Source organism: Eumetopias jubatus, unplaced genomic scaffold, assembly GCF_037043125.1.
Source record: "Eumetopias jubatus isolate StellerSeaLion01/CBP00866 unplaced genomic scaffold, mEumJub1_p1.0 scaffold_3, whole genome shotgun sequence".
NCBI lineage: Eukaryota > Metazoa > Chordata > Mammalia > Carnivora > Otariidae > Eumetopias > Eumetopias jubatus.
Genome location: NW_028274809.1, coordinates 100,289,375 through 100,306,438, shown reverse-complemented (window position 1 = coordinate 100,306,438; position 17,064 = coordinate 100,289,375). Strand labels below are relative to the sequence as shown.

The following is a 17,064-nucleotide window of genomic DNA, read 5'->3' as shown; positions in this document are numbered from 1 at the left end:
AATAAGGTCATCCCACACACAGTGTGTGTTCGGATGGCTATAGCCGGCCTGTTCTACAGATTATTCTAGTGCCTCTAGCTTGTCTCCCGCGCCCAGAGCTGTGTCCTGACGTTCCCCTCCCCGCTGGCCTTCTAATGAGTCTCTAGATCATATTGTCAAAACAGGGAAACTTGCAATAGAAATCTACACGTAAGCCTCATTCTGCACATGGAAAAACTTAGGAAACAATCTATAAGAACTATACGTTTTCGGTTAAAATTCAAATTCACTCTTAAAAATCAGAAGTCATTTTGGTACATTTCTTAGTTTTGGAAAGAACATCTTGAATGTTAACCATATAATTATGAATAACTGCAGGCAAAATGTCTACCTGTGATTGAGACTCCAAATATTCACACCCAATTTTTAATTAAAATACATGTCAAACTTCAACATTTTATTCATTTAATGGGAGAAGATTTTAAATGCTAAGTTAGTCACTAAAAAAAGACCTTAACGAACCAAAATATTCTTCAACAAGTTCTAAGGAAAATGTACTTCTACAGATTAAATTTAACAGGAAATAGCTAGGCAGCTTTGACTTGCTAATCTTCCTATAAACAGAATGGTCATGTTGCCATTAAGTAATAAAGACACAACAGTCACATCAGTTGAAAGGGGCACCTGGGTGGCTCAGACGTTAAGCGTCTGCCTTCTGCTCGGGTTGTGATCCCGGGGTCCTGGGATCGAGCCCTGCATTGGGCTCCCTGCTCCATGGGAGGCCTGCTTCTCCCTCTCCCACTCCCCCTGCTTGTGTTCCCTCTCTCACTGTTTCTGTCAGATAAATAAAATCTTAAAAAAAAAAAAAAAAGCAACGTTTAAAATGTCCAGTTCTACCTATGATGTATCTTGAAATTACTGTACCAAAATCTGAGTGCCTGAGTATCAGGAATCCCCTGCCTGGCCTGGTATTGGCTAGCTCTATCTTACAAATGATGTATTCAATCTTTAAGGAAAAACAGAAATCAATTAATATCAAAAATCACAGGCTAGCATGCCAATGGAGCAGTATTAAAAAGAGGCCGCACAGTCACCCCTCCATCTGGAGGTGAGCGGCTGCAATGATGCATGTGTGCTCTAATCCACAAATCTGAAAGTACTCTTCTGAGTTAGGCTTTTGCTGAGTATAGATGGTTCACAGACCATCAAGAGATTAACAACAAATTTCAGCAATGCGGACCTCCAACAACTGTTAGTAAATTTAAAACTTTCATATCACATTCCTATTTAAAAGGCTCAGCTCTAAAATCCTGGGAGATTAACTGACAGCATTTCCAAATTCCTACAAAATTAAAATGGCAATAAGCATGCCTAACAGTTGAAATACATCTAAATGAATATTCTCTCTTTTTTTTTTTTCTCAAGGGGTCATGAAACTAACAGCTCATGTCATTCCTCACTCTCGCTCTCCCCCTCTCTCCGCCCTTTGCCTGTTGCTGAGTAAAATCAGCTAAGATCAGGCATTCCAAGTCAATTTTCCTCAGCAGCTGATGCCATAGGTAAAGAATTATCACACAGAGAATACTGACGTGTGTGCAAAGATATAAATAAGTAAAATTGACTAGATTTGTATGCATGTGATGTCAGACTCAAAAGTGAGAGACAACTGAGGAGAGAAAGCAAAAACACAAAAAGGAATTTAAACTGCCACGCTGCCAACCTTGGGATTTGCCAATAAAAATCAAATCCATTGAGTATGCATGGTTCTCGGTTGCTCACTGAGAAGGAGAATTCGAGGAAGCTTGTCACTTCCTATTAAACGTCTTCTTCCTTCCCTTTAAATAAAGGCATGGCAGAGTCTGATAGCGGTATCTATGGCACAGTGAGGCTCCACCGTTTGACAGCTCAGCAGAAGTATGTTTGGGTTTCTTTTCTCTTTCTCCCAACTTTTTTATTTTAACAAGAGATTGTTAAAATCATGCCTGTGTAACATTATATGCAAACATCGTCCTGCTTAATCGGAGGGCTCTCTGATGCAAAATAACATTTCTTGGGATAGATTTGTTACTTCCCAGTGATCAGTTCCAGCATACCAAGCCAAAACCAGAAGTTTGTAAAACATCAGTATTAAGTCATCACTTTTTCAGGGTAGTGTGTTTAATTCAGTGATGCACTAAGAGGAACAGTTAAATCAAATGTTTTGCAAGGAGCAGGGGCTGAAAAAAACAAAGCCATTGAATGAGATAGACTTTCATGGAAAACTACGACAGGAAATGCAATGTTTCATTCAATAAACACTTAAGCTCCCATAATGTGTCTGGTTCTTGATATGTGCTGGGGATTTAAAAAGAAAAAAGAATAAGACGTGATCCCAGCCCCAAAGTGAGCACAGAAACGATGCAATACAGTGATATGTTACGGGTGGCACTGACAGGGCCTAGTCAGGGCCCAGTCTTTTCCTGGCATGCGCTGAGGGGAGGCAGGGTGTTGGGAGTGTCGGGAAAACGTCACAGAAAAAGTGGCCCCTGAGGTAGGAGCCAAGTTCAGCAGGTCAGTGGTGTGGAAATGGCTTTCTAATCCAAGGGAAAAATCTGAGGAAAAGCATGGACAGTGCAAAATATCCACCATCACCTGGAAACTGTAAGCTTTAGGCAAAAAGGGAGCTTCAGAAAGACTCTGAAAAAGACAAAAGTTGGCAAGGGTCATATCACAGAGACTACCCTGCAGGCACTGGGGAATCAGGAAATAATGCCATTGCATTTGTAGCAGATAGAGAGGTACTCACTCTTACAGTGCTGAGTGTATAACAACACATGATGGGGACTGGTGGCTGGTCAGAAGACAAAATTAGAAGCAGAAAAAGAAAAACCTGAAAATTCCCATCAGAGCGGTAGAGGGCCTGGACCAAGAGACAGAGGCAACATGGAAACTTGGAAACTTGGGAGGTGGCAGCAGAAGTCTTGCAGGGCTCTCTGGGAACTGCGTAAATGACTGCCTGGCTAAACTGGAAAGATTTGTTTTTTCTTTTAATGTTAGATATTAGTTTCATAGGTATGAATATAATTTGGTTACTTGCGATTTTCAAGTCAATTTCCCTAGTTATTTTTACCCACACAATGATAGTTATCTTTTTCCTCTATTCATTCCTCACAAAGATTCCTTTGCAGCCCTCCGCAAGGTTCAAAAGGTTTCTAACTCTGATTCTAATGCACTGCACACATTGAGAAGTTAATCACCTTGAAACACCAGCCATTATTAAATTAAAAATAGAGAACTAAGAAAAGAAAAATGAGATCAAAGGAAATGTACCAGAGTTCTCTACTGGTTGTCCCTCTAGAAGCACTGCTAACAAATTTTCCAGCACTAGGTGCTATAGGGGAAGAGAGCAAATAGCCAGGGACCCTTCTGTTTGCATGCAGAAAGTAGTGATTCTGGAGAATCTCCAGAAGGTAGCTGCTCTGTCTATGAATATTAGTTGGATAGGAAAAGCAAAGGACAATTATCAATTTTTCTGACTTAAGATGGTAAGAACCTAGAGTGTTTTGAAAATGCACACCAGCACATGTACACAAAAACATACACATACTTCAAACACATGTAAACATGTACACGCTATGTTTCTTATATCATTAACTTCTTATTTCCTTGATATTTTCCCTAAAATTGGGGGCAAGAGGTGCAAGAATCCATTTTGGCAACTTTCACAAACCTGGTATCTTCACTCTCATCTACTAAATGCCATGACTCACCCAACAAAATCAGTAGCAGAATCAACTGGAATCTAGGTTTCCAAATGCCTCTCTACTTCCGTGTGCCCATGTACCTACCTCGCGGAATGCACTGCTTTCAGGAGAAACACTTAAGCAAGAAATGTAAACGTAAATCCCCCAAATGGAGAAGTATGAAGTTAGGTTTTAAGTGTAACACACCTAGTGGCTGGGAAAAGGAAGGAAAGCAGAGACAAAGTAACTGAAATGTGGTATTAACATATGGAATTTTCCTTCCTAAATATGAGTTTGTGGCAAAAGTGCCCATGCCACAGGGACAGACGCAGCCCCTGGTCCTCTCCTTAATGGAGGTACAGTGAAACGTCAGTCAAGTTCTCCTGCCCCAGCCACAAATGTCCCACACACAACGGTATGTTCCATCCAAGCCTGGCATTTCCTCTGCAAGCTTCAAAAGAGGCCCCGTGAATCAAGGGGAAGTGTGAGGAGCTTCCTCTTTCCCCTTCTCCGGCCTGTGATGCTGGACCCAGCTGCACCATTCACCAGCTCTGAGCCCCTGGGCTCAATGACATCCTCTCTTCATCTCAGGTTCCTCATTTCTCCAAAGTAGGCACAATGCCAAAATCTCACTCCCAAAGTTGCCCTACAGATCCCTGGGGTTAAGGGATGGGCCTAGCACATTAGGAGGCAGTCAGTAAGGAACAGTTTCCCTCCCCTGACCTTCCTTTTGTCTACTGAAAAGACATGTTCTTCCAAATCCCAAAAAGCTTCAACTGGTAGCCAGACAGCAGCTATACCATACAAGAAAATAAACAAACTAGAAAAAGACGATGGGAAAACTTAATTTTTCTCTTTTGAGTTTAGATGAAAGAAAATACATGAGGACTAGTAGACACAACAGAGAATGATAAAATGTAATTTATGCTTTCTCCTCTATTTGGACGAGCTTGCCTAGTCTAACTTAATTTTTCTCTTTTGAGTTTAGATGAAAGAAAATACATGAGGACTAGTAGACACAACAGAGAATGATAAAATATAATTTATGCTTTCTCCTCTATTTGGACGAGTTTGCCTAGTCTCTCAGAAAATGTAATAACCCTGGGGAAACTACGAATCACTGCCTTTATAAACTTTTAATGTGAATATTGTAATAGAGACATCGACACATAAACCACACTGAAACCTTAACACAACATGCCTTTCCATCCACGCAACTGTCCAGTAGGTTCCACGAGGTCATTCTAAAACATCTCACATCTAATTCCTCCCCCTTCAACCTCCAGCTCGAGGATGGAAGTCAAGAAGGATATACATTATACTGCAAGGTATTGGTGTATTTTAAGTATGAGACACCAAATGGACATTCTAAAAAGCAATTTCTTTCTCGATCAGATTTTTCTTCTACCACACAATGATGGCTTCCTCCTATTACTTCCTTTTATAAAATGTTATTAATCTAGTGGTCTCAATCATTAGAAAAAGCTAAAGACTATCCATTATGGAAGCTCCCCATTAAGTATGCTTTCTGAAATGCTCCACTTTATCTGTGACACACTGTCCACCAAAAAAGATCTAAAATAACTACTGAAATAGGATGATGACTTTAAGCAAAGAGAATCTACTTATTAATCTCTTTAAGTATTCTTTATCCTTAAAATACATTTGAAAATAAGATACCAAGAAAAAAAAAGCATGTACAAAACTCTAAAAAAATAACATGAAGCTTGGGGCACCCAGGTGGCTCAGTCGGTTAAGCGTCTGCCTTTAGCTCAGGTCATGATCCCAGAGTCAGAGTCCTGGGATCAAGCCCTGTGTTGGGCACCCTGTTTGGCACAGAGTCTGCTTCTCCCTTTCTCTCTCCCTCTGCCTCACCCCTGCTTGTGCTCACTCTCTCCCTCTCTCAAATAAATAAAATCTTTAAAAAATAAAAAAATAACATGAAGCTTTGAACTTGAATAACGCTACTCCATCTTTCAAGTTTTCATCTACTTCAAAAACAAGGCCACAACACACACACATCTAACCCTTAAAACCACAGTGACGATGATCATCAAAATAACTAAGAGTAAGACTTAATATGAGGTGAGCTGAAGAAAAGATGAAAGAAAGAAGTTAAAAGCCTCATCCCAAAGGGAAGCAAGATTCTTTTAAGATTAAAATTTTAAAGTTCATAGGTCAGACAGAAATCAGACACAAGAGTACCTACCCTGTGATTCCATTTATATTACATGGGGGAACGGGCAAAAATAACCTAGGGACAGAAAGATCAGTGGACGCCTGAGGCTGAGTGTGGGGAATGGACAGCAAGAGAGCACAAGAGAATCTGTGGGTCATGGAAAATGTTCTACAGCCGGACTGTGGTGGTTGGTTACATGATGGTGTGCATTTGCCTCAACTCATGGAACTGTTCATTTAAAACAGGTCCACTGTCCTGCATTTAAATTAAAGCTGAAAAACAAGTACTGCCCAGACAACATCCACACTCATGTGCCCTCCTTCCTTTCTAAGCATTACAGAAGCAACCTACACCTACCTGAGGCTGTGCCACAGCACGGCGGTACCCACCATGCTGAAGAAAAGATGCTTGCGATCACGTCAGGTGGAAAGAGCGTTACATTTCTCTGAATCTGAAGTAAATTTAACACTAATGCAAGAAATACTCCAATAAAAAATAGTACCACTCCACGAATCATCAAGTTCACACTCCTGCTAGTGACAGATGAAATGTAGGGGCCACGCTTTTTGGGTCCAGGTGACTCTGTCTCTCCTTCTGCCATGATTTCATAAGTTCAGTATACCAGCAAGGGGGGAAAAAAGGCTTTCCAGCTGAAAAGCCAACTGTCTGTGAATCAACGCAGACTGGCGTTTCAACAGTTACAGCATCTTATCCTAAAAAAGGACCTACCAGAAATCCTGTAAGAGATAAGAAAAAAGAAATCAATGTTTGTCTAATAAATGATCATACAATTTTTCTGATTTTAATACTAATTAATTTCAAAGTACAAATAATGAAATGACAAGCTTATCTATTTATTTAAATTAGTTATTTACTAAATAAGAAGTGGTTTAAAAAGCATTCTTATAGGCATGATATAATAAAAAAGTGTTACACTTAATATTTCCTAGGACAGCCTAAGTGACCTGCGAGGCTAAAGGTTAGAATAATAATAAAAACAGCTTGCTCTGCTTCAAAGAAAAGCAGAGCAGGTTACCTGAGATAGTTCCACCAGAATCTGGAAGATTAAAATCCAGGTTTCTGTTTTTTTCTACCTAAATCTCCAACCCCATCAGTTAGGAGAGATGGACCTGGAGATTTAGGTAAAAATCTTTATACTTTACAAAAAAATAAATGAATTTATACAGGAAATCAACATATTCTAACTGAAAATTCTATACTACTCGCAATAAAATGTGACTTGCTCATGAGGATGCCCTCCATAGGGGACCAAAATGTTTTCACGTTTAATGGTTATGTATTTGAATTTCTGCACAAAAGCATCTTACAAAACACAGACTGCCACCCACTTACCTACACATACACCAAGCCCAGAAAGCAGACCTGACCAACTCTTGGTAGGGCCACAGCTGTGTCCCACCCCTGCCTGGACCTAGTCAGCCCTCTGTTGCAACCACAGAGCTACTGTGACAAAGCTGCAATAGGAAGCAGAAGAAAGGAAGCTAAGAAAATGAAGAGTAACCTCATGGCTAGATTGTAAGGAGTTTTAGCCAAGTGGCTCCTGGAAGCCACAGAAAGTGGTCTTCCTCTTGTGTTCATCTGGTTAAGACAAAGAATATCTGACACTTTCTGTGAGCACAAGACCCATGTGTAAACTGGGGGTTGGGGAGAGGGGTGCTGACTTTAGAAATAACCAGTATGAAAATGAGAACATTTGCGAGTACTAGTAACTTTCATAGCCGATCAGTTCCATGTGATAAACACAGACAACTGACTGTTTTTGTGTTTGTTTGTTTCACTGACCTCTGTCACATCCAAAGCTCTGGACCCAGATCACAGGGGGACGTCTGTCCTCAAGCCAGTCCTCATAAACCTAACTTAGTCTATAGCATGACTGAGCTCTATAGCTTAGGGACTACAGAAAACAGTACGTCTTATGGCTGATTCATGGACAAATGCACTCTACACACCAACTGAAAACGCCTGGAACCCATCTCCTTCTGATCTGATCTTGCAGACTCCTCCCTGCTGTGCTATCCAGCAAATTAGCATGCCAGGTATTTAGTTGCTACAGGATTCTTCATCATCACCATCAGCATGACTCTTAATATAGCACCCATTTATGGAGGGCCTACTCCATGCCAGACATAGAGTTAGCCCTAATCTTCGAAATCATCCAAAGGTAAGAATTATCACCCTCATTTTACAAATGAAATGCGAAGTCAAAGAGATTTAGGAACTTGCTTATCATCACATGACACACAGTATCAGAACTGAGTTTTACCTTAGGTCTGATTCCAAAACCCATCCTCTTCCCTCTAAACCTGAGCCCCATTCCAGTCCAACTCCTCAGACTTCTTTTTTGGCACATGGATTTATGGAAGGGGATTTGGTTACTGAAAAGACAGCAGACATGGAAAAACTAACTCAACTGTAATATATTCTCAATAAGTAGGCAACCGTATAACAGCACAAAGACCATGAGAGTAAATGTACCAAGGCCTTGAAATTTTCTTCAAAATTACTAGATCAAGGTGTAAAAAGATGTTTTAAAGAAAAAAAAAATCAGGGGGTGCCTGGGTGGCTCAGTCGTTAAGCGTCTGCCTTCGGCTCAGGGCATGATCCCAGGGTCATGGGATCGAGCCCCACATCGGGCTCCCTGCTCGGCGGGAAGCCTGCTTCTCCCTCTCCCACTCCCCCTGCTTGTGTTCCTTCTCTCACTGTCTCTCTCTCTCTATCAAATAAATAAATAAAATCTTTTAAAAAAACCATATAGACAACTTACATACTGTATACCACCATACTATGTAAGACCCTTCACTTCCCAGACTTCCAGTAGACACAGCAACATGCCCCAACTTCTGCTGTTAAAATGGCTACTCGAGGACAAAGTATATATACATTTTAAGTAGCCCCAATTCCTCTAGTGAATCCTCATTTTATGTCTGTGATTCTTCCAAGCGGGAATTAATGGCAAAGGATGTTTTGTGTTGAATTATGTTTCTAAAAGAGCATAGTAACTTCAGCTTAAAAAGCATTTTTCAGTTGTGCCAGGTCCCAGCTCACAATCACCAGTGTTTGTCAGAGGGCACTGGCATTTTGGGCAGGACAATTCCTTGCTGTGTAGAAGGAACTGCCCTAGGCATTGCAAAACACTTAACGTCCCTGGCTCGTGCCCACTAAATACCAAGGGCATGCCCCCTCGCCCATTTGAGACAACCAAAAATGTTCCTACAATATTTCCAAATGCCCCCAGAGAGGCAACGCCTTCCCACTAAGGGCCACTGATTGCCACAGACTATTTCCTCAAGCTAGAGACTTTTGAAGCTGTTTATTTATGTTATTCTACCACAGCTGTTTATTCAACCTTTCCTGGCAATGCTTGTTTATAGTTTCCTACTTCACTCCAAAAGTTTTCTTTAAAAGTAACACAGTATTTGGTTGGCGATTGTTTATTTGAATGAGTTCTCTTTTTAAAGATCGTATTTTAAAAATCCAAAAAGCTGATTTTTATGACTACATTTGAAAGAGCTCTCTTTTTAAAGATCATATTTTAAAAATCCAACAAGCTACTTTTTACGACTACATAATAATACAATATTATATAATTCCTGGAGACAAAAATAAAAGGATGCTTTAAGAATCACAGTATCCTAAAATTTAAGAAATAGAAGGGAACTGAGACATCATCTATCCCAGGGAGTCCGTGAGCCCATATGCAAAACAAAACAAAAACAGTTGTGTATATATGCATTTTTCTGGACAGTTCCATAGTTTATATCAAGTACTTAAAAAGCCCATGATCCAAAAGAAGTTAAGAACCAGTGATCTAACAGTTTTCTCATTTTACTGGCATACCAAACGAGACCCAAAGTGGTCAAGTGAGGTGACAAGATCAAGGCTGTGTACTACTAGATCTTGCTAGCACAAATGTGTAAAGTGAACTCCTGGAAATGAACAGATTCATTAAAGAGATAAGAAATTCCACAAGACCACTCACTCCCTACTATGCAACAGTTCAGTTCCTTAAAAAGCATGCTGTTTATAATATCAGTCACAAAACAGGGGAAGGGGTTATTTAAATAAAATAGGGGGATTAAGTATCCCCTTAATCTGTTTATTGTAAAGTTCAGGTTTTCTGATTAGGTATTGATATTTTTTTTCTTAAAATAAAATGTACCTATATCTTTAAATATTACTCTTACATCAATGATAAATTTGATTCTTCTCCAAAATTTAAAAAAAATCTATATTTGAAAAATTTAGATTACTCAAGAAATAATTTGCTGATTAGGGAAGAAGTCTTTGGTATAAAGATATTATTTAGAGAGAACAATACCTCAATAGATCTCAATGATAATCCTGGTACAGAGGCAAGTGTTTTTAATCCCCATTTTACAGAACAAAGTAAGTTAAGTAACTTCCTGAGATGATAACACTGTTACCAGGTGGCACCAAGACTGGCATCCTCCCCTACATCCCCAACACTGTGGCTCCTTCTAGAGTTCTTTCCCATTTCACCACACTGCCCCAACTACAAGCACCATACAAAAATAATTCACTCGCCACACAAGTGGCAGCTTTTAAAGTCATGCTGATCAACTACTGTTAACACCAAAATCATGTGGGTGTTTTTTTTTTTTCCAAAAATTGACAAATAAAAATCTCCCACAGTATATAAGAAATTCTTATTCTTCCTTGAGCCCTGACCTACAATTTCTATAAAGTACATTACTGAACAAGAAGAAAAATAGTTCAAATAGTTTAGACAGATCAATAACAAATCATCAAAACTGGAAAAACATTAGTCCAGCTATATGGCAGTCTGTTAATGAGTGATATTATTCCTTTAAAAAAAATAAGTGATAAATGATTCAGGACTTTGTGAATGAATTCATTTGTGAATGAAAATCAAAGTTTATGTCTTCCACTGAAACAACTTTCAGGCAATAGGCATTTGAAAACAAACAAACACAAAATTTTCTAGTAACCTTAAGAAACGGTTGTATTTTATCAATTTCAACACCTTCTCAATCAAACAAGATCATTCATCTTCCAATGACTAACAGCCACAGAAGTATATTTCTTTCCTCATATCACCCTATCTCTTCAGGTGTTTAGGTCAGAATCGGCTACTAAATAATAAAACTAAATTACTACCTCACATCATTCACCAGATGCTCTCTTAATTATAATGGCATTCTCAAAACAGAATAAGCATAAACATCAGGAAAAATACACTTACATCAATGAAAAAATTTAACTCTCCTTAAATAAAAGCACACAAATGTGAATCATAGGCTATGCACACTAAAACTTCTAGAAAGACAAACATTTTGTCTTGAAGACAATGCAACTCATCTTTCTTTTCTATGTTAAGACCCAAACACGGAAACCATTAAACAAGCAGCATTCACATCCCATTACTACTTTTAAATGTCAAGTTTCAGTCACTAAAAAGGTTACTCTATCATTTGGGAATAATTTTCTGATAACAAATTACTGAATTGCATTCTCCCCTTTCCTTTACAGCAGACCATTAGTAAAAACAACAGTTGTCAGTTTAAAAAGAATCAACCTCTTCCACTTTGTATCAGATATGTACTGACAACTACAACAAATCACACTAGCCAACATAATGTGCCCAGAGAGAATGAAAGCGGAAAATAGGAAGAGTACCAGGAACAGTACCCAGCTAATATTTTTTCCCTGGAGAGCCTATTAGTCAGGTATTCCTTCATTCATTTTCACTCGGTGGTGGCAATCAGGGCCAAGCCCCAAAGCTGGAAAACACAATTTAGCCACTGTTTGCCTTCATTCTCCCTGTACCTAGCTAGCACTGGAATGTGCCTTCCCCTGCAACCCTCAGCTCCATTGCCAATACTGATCTGGGCCAGTTCCCGTGGCCCAGGAGTCAAGTCTATCCATTCCTTCTTAAACCATCTCCTCATCAATCCTACAAAACAGGAAGCCCTTCATGGTATATTTTCCTAGACTATCGAGCTAACACCATACTTTTATAACTTTTTTCCAACATTAACAGGGCATGGGTCATGATCACTTGTTTTAGCACACTTCCTCCCACCCCCACCCCCCGTCCCCTATCATCCACACCTCTTTGCTTTTCCAGATGGTCAATCCCCACTGAGCAACCCCAAAATCCCAGTAACTTATCACCAACTGACTTCTAGGTCCAGGCAAGTGTTCTCTTTGGATTGACCCACACACCTACGCCAAAGGTGTCCAATTCCAATCCAAAATGCCAAAGTCCCACTCCTCAAACCAATATCAACATACCTTCTTGCGGATTCTAAACTTACTACAAAAGCTACCTTTTTGAATCCATCATCCTCCCCAGCCTGAGTCTCCCTGGCTACCAGCCTCCCAAGTCCTGACAGCTCCATGCTTGACAGCTCGCTGACCTCCAGCTTCATCAAATCTCCAGGGTCGCCCTTCCCGCCGTCCTCCAGTCTTCTTTCCGCTCGGACACTCTTGCACTGTCCGAGGAGCCTCGGCCTCTCCCATGACCTCCGCCCGACCCCGCTGTCTCCTTCCGGACCTCGCCGACACTTCACTAGGTAAGCGGGGCCCCTCGCCCTTCAGGCCCCATCTGTGGTCCTGGCTACCCGCACCTGCCAGCAGGGTTCCCAGCCTGCAGAAACACAAGCAGTTCCTCTTCCCGAAGGCCATCCCCCTCCTCAGGCCGCTTCCCTCAGCACCACATCTCCCGAGCTTCGCAGGGGGACCCCAACTCACCCCCGCCTCCGCCATCTTCTGGGACCGGCCGCCGCCCCCCCCCCCCGCCTCTTCCTCCTCCCCTCCCACAACTCCGCCGGAGCCCCACTGCGCCTGTGCAGTCCACGAGGAGGCGCTCCGACGATCGGGGCAGAAGAACTTCCGGTTCGTACCCGAACTTGTTGTTGGGCCGGTGAGACGGGGCAAAAGGGCTTCCGGCTTGCCTGAAATTGGTCGCTGCTTGTAGGCGTGGACTGTTTAGACGGTGGGAGGTGGCTAGATCAGCTGTTGTTTGCTGACCAGGCAATTGTGGGTTGTGATGAGTATCCAGGCCCTGTGGGCGGTGTAAGAGAATCGCGCACTAACACACGCACACTCTCTGGGAGGCGTGACCCTCAGCGTGTCCCTCTGCTCCAAGGGGAACTGAGGGCTCTGGAGCGCAGGCCGCCGGATCTCCCACCGGAGACGCTGACTCTCAGTATCTTGTGCTTTTGCCGGGCTTTACTCTTTACCTTTTCCCCTTCCCTGCTAAATCATAAAAGCATGATTGATATCTCTCTCATCTCCGTCCCACAGCACTTCATAAGGTTTTTATTGATAATCGTTCCCCAAGTTCGACCAGGTAGCACACTTTGAGCTACCTCTTTGGAAGAGCTTTAGAGGTCGATAGCAAAGTAGAGAAAATACAAAATCTTATCTTTGTTAGGAGGTGTGCTGTAATATGGATGTGATCAGGTTACAGTGGTCTTGAGGACAGTTTTAGGTGAAATTTGGGCCTCGCGTAATTGTTTAAGAGCTTTCCATAAAAGTGTCAGTTAGTGAAATACCTTCTTTTTTTTCTTTCCTTTGAGTGGTTAACAATAAGATGGATTTTTATGTTTCTAACCTTTATATAAGTACACTTATTTCTCAAAATTAAAATCTAAATTAAATCTGCAACAAAATGCATCTAGGCAAGTATTTATATGATCTTTGTTGTTTTCTCTAATGTTTCCTGTAGCTCATAAATTTCTTTCTTTTTTAAAAGATTTTATTTATTTGAGGGAGGGAGCACAAGCAGGGGAAAGGGGCAGAGGGAGAGGGAGAAGCAGTTTCCCCACTGAGCAGGGAGCCCTCCAGAGATGCAGGTCTGGGTCCCAGGATCCTGGGATCATGACCTGAGCCAAAGGCAGATGCTTAACCAACTGAGCCACCCAGGTGATATTTTGCCATAAATTTGACATAAATTTCTCTTCTATAGGTTTTTATACCCCCAGTAAAATAAGATTTGGGCAGATTATATGGATGGATGAGGAATTTTAAAAGAAAAAGAGAAGAGTACATACTAAAGAGACAACAATCTCAAAAATGTCCTGACATTAAGACTCTCTGTAAAACAGTATGAGTTCTATTCATCCAGCTCATGTCTCCCCTAAGCCATCTTTTTCAAACACTTAGAAATTGCCTTCAAGAAAATCCTTATGGAAAATTTTAGCCTACAGAGACATTTATTTTAGTTTAAATATTTATTTAAAGCTGGAAAATGTTGGTATATTCCAGGAACTGAAAAGAAGGTAGAATCGCTGGGGGGTAGCAATTGAGAAGGAAGAGGTTACAAATTGAGGTTGTGTATTAATATCATGATTGAGCACATACTCAATCTATGTGTCAGACACTGCTAAATTTAATTTCATTTGACCTGCTCAAAAACTCTTTTAAAATAGATATTATGTAGTAGATGAGGAATTAAGACCAAGAGCTGTGATACCCAATCCTGGCTGCATATTAGGATCACCTATGTATCTATTGAAATTTCTTGTGTTTGAGCCTCATCCTCCATATATTCTGACTTAATTGGGCTGAGAAGAGGACCTGAACCATTTTAATAAATTCCTTGTGTAATCCCAATCTGCAACCAGAGCTGAGAATCACTATCTTAGAGTCAATTTGCCCAGGGTGACTTAGCAACTAAGTAAGTGGCAGAGGAGGCAGAAATTTAATCTAGACCTATCTGATTCCAAAACCTGTGCTCTTAGCTGCCCATTAGCACCGTCTACATTCAACAACATGTAGCACACACCACTTGCATGCTAGGAATTTTGTTAAACACTGGGACACAAAGATGAATGAGACAGAGCCTGTGCCTTAAATAAATTCAAGCCTTGTAAGGCAGAAGTCTCAGTAAATGAAACTGGGCCAGCTCACACAAGGTAGAAGCAAGTCAGCTGAAAATTCTGTGATATATCCTTCCAATTTTGAGTTAGAATGGCATGGAAGATAACTGGTGGCAGGAAATCTAGGTAGGTGGCTATTGCAATTGTAGGCTGAACTAAGACAATGACAGCAGTACAAAGAGAATTGGCAGGACTTGCTGAACATTGATGAGAGGATGAAGGAAGGAAAGAAGTAGAAGATGACTTCAGAGTTTTGAGTTTGAGTGGAAGTAACACCCAGATCAAGAACACAAGAATGGGGTTCAATGAGCTTGAAATACTTGTTGAACATTCAGATGGAAATATCTAGTAGAGCACTGGAAGTGTGCATCTGGGATTCAAATGAACAAATAGTCTGGAAATAAAAATCTGGAGTCACTGACTTATAAGTGGTAGCTGAAACCAAGCTTTGTATGATGTGTATGCTATGTATGGAATTTTTTTTAAAAGACAACAGAGATCAGGGAGGAAAAAAACCCACCAAATTTGACATTGCCATATTTGAATAGTTCAATAAATCTATTTTTATCTGCAGTGATATTAAATACAGTCAACTCATGATCATCCGTGATGAGTTTTTAATACTTTCCAGAATTTCCCTAGCCTCACAGCAAATTTAACAGATGATGCATGGCCATGGAATGCAAACCAATTTTAAATATTGGCTAAATATTTAAGAACACAATATGATGCATTCAGAAATGTAATAGAAATATCCTAGAGTAGTGTTTCCACACATAAATAATTTTTATGCACCCCTAGTTTTGACTTCAATTATTTTATCCTAATATTACTTAAACCTACAAAAATTAGAGTATTCTAGACATAAATCTAGACAAAAAATTCTTAGGCTTAAGCCCATATACCTCTATAAACCAGAACACTTACAAAATAAATAGGAACAAAAGCATAAAATAAGTAAGCTTCAAATTGTAATGTGAAAGGTGTTTTCTTGAACTTGAAGAATTTCAGTAAATATTTAAATCATTGCTCCAGAATAGATTATTTTAAGATAAAACATGCTTTTAATACTGTATGTCATGTGATGGCTCAGTTCTCTCACCACTTCTCTTTAGTAAAGCTTTATTTTTACAGTAAACCCTACCATTACTGGGCCTTTATTTGAGGCAAATGGTCATTTAAATCCATCTCTCTCTCTCTCTCTTTTTTTTTTTTTTGCAAATCAGTGTAAAACAATTACAGGCCAATCTTAAGAGAAATCATGTAACAATACTCTGTTAGAATGTGTTCATCAACATAAGCCAGAACAGGCTTGTATTAATACTTGAAGTTTATCATGTAGATAAAAATCACATCATTTCAAAATTCTTCAGAGGAATTATGGAATACTAAGAATATATTCATGGTCCCTAAAGATCTGCAAATGCCACTTTGAAAAACAAAAAAACAAAAAACCTATCCTAGATTATCCAGTGTTTTTGATTATTTATGCTTTGTAAAATTCCTTAGCATAAATCTCCAATTCTCAAAATGTATTCCATAGAATCAATATTAACAGGTAGTTTGTGAGGGGAGGGGGATGGGGTTCTACATTTGTATTTGGTAAGCACTGGATTAGAAAAAAATGAAACACATTTTCAATATGGGAATTTGGAGATCCTTTAACATGCCAGGACATGGTTGTCCGATGGAACATGTGATTCTTTCCCTCCTTCAGGGCATCGTACAGGGCTAGTATTTGACTATGTTTACATATTGTCAAACATTTCGGTCTAGTACACTTAAGGAAAGTTGAAGGAATGAAGTTGTATTTTACAGTGAAGGCTGTTTATAAAATCCTCTGTCATCTGTCAATCAATGACATCTACATAGAAAGCAGAAGCGTCATCAGGCATATGGCACACTTTTCAATGCCAAGTGTGGTGCCTATTTCATAATACAAGCTCAATAAATATTTTGGGAGTTAATTAGTATTTTGTTGTATTATTTGTTTTATGTAAATAGCAGTTGCTGCTATTTTGATTTAATGAACTACATATCTTCTGGAGAGAGGACCATGGTCACAAAAGTGTTTTTATGAAGCCCATCATATAACCAGTATTTATCTTGAAATATCATAAAGAAATTTGTCTTAGAATCTACACTGTCCAATATGGCAGGCACTAGCCATGTGCAGCTATTTAAATTAAGATTTTATTTATTTATTTTAGAGAGAGAGAGTGTGAGTGTGAGCAGGGGAGAGGCAGAAGGAAATGGCGAGAGAATCTTAAGCAGACTCCGTGCTGAGTGTGAAGCC

General features: G+C 39.9%; 1 protein-coding gene across 10 annotated transcripts in view; it reads right to left on the bottom strand.

Moving 5' to 3' along the window:
• Window positions 1-12,697, bottom strand: part of INSIG2 (insulin induced gene 2) — a 58,313-nt gene extending 45,616 nt beyond the window's left edge. For 6 of the 10 annotated variants that reach the window (XR_003608815.2, XM_028101233.2, XM_028101238.2 and 3 more), the window contains exons 1-2: window positions 12,637-12,697; window positions 6,238-6,617 (exon numbers count right to left, since the gene is read on the bottom strand). Coding sequence is in view for 9 of the 10 variants with exons in the window: in XM_028101233.2 (XP_027957034.1) it covers window positions 6,238-6,481 (244 nt within the window). In the remaining variant the exon portion in view is untranslated. The other 4 variants (XM_028101234.2, XM_028101235.2, XM_028101237.2 and 1 more) reach the window with 4 other exon arrangements.
• Window positions 12,698-17,064: the final 4,367 nt, after the last annotated feature.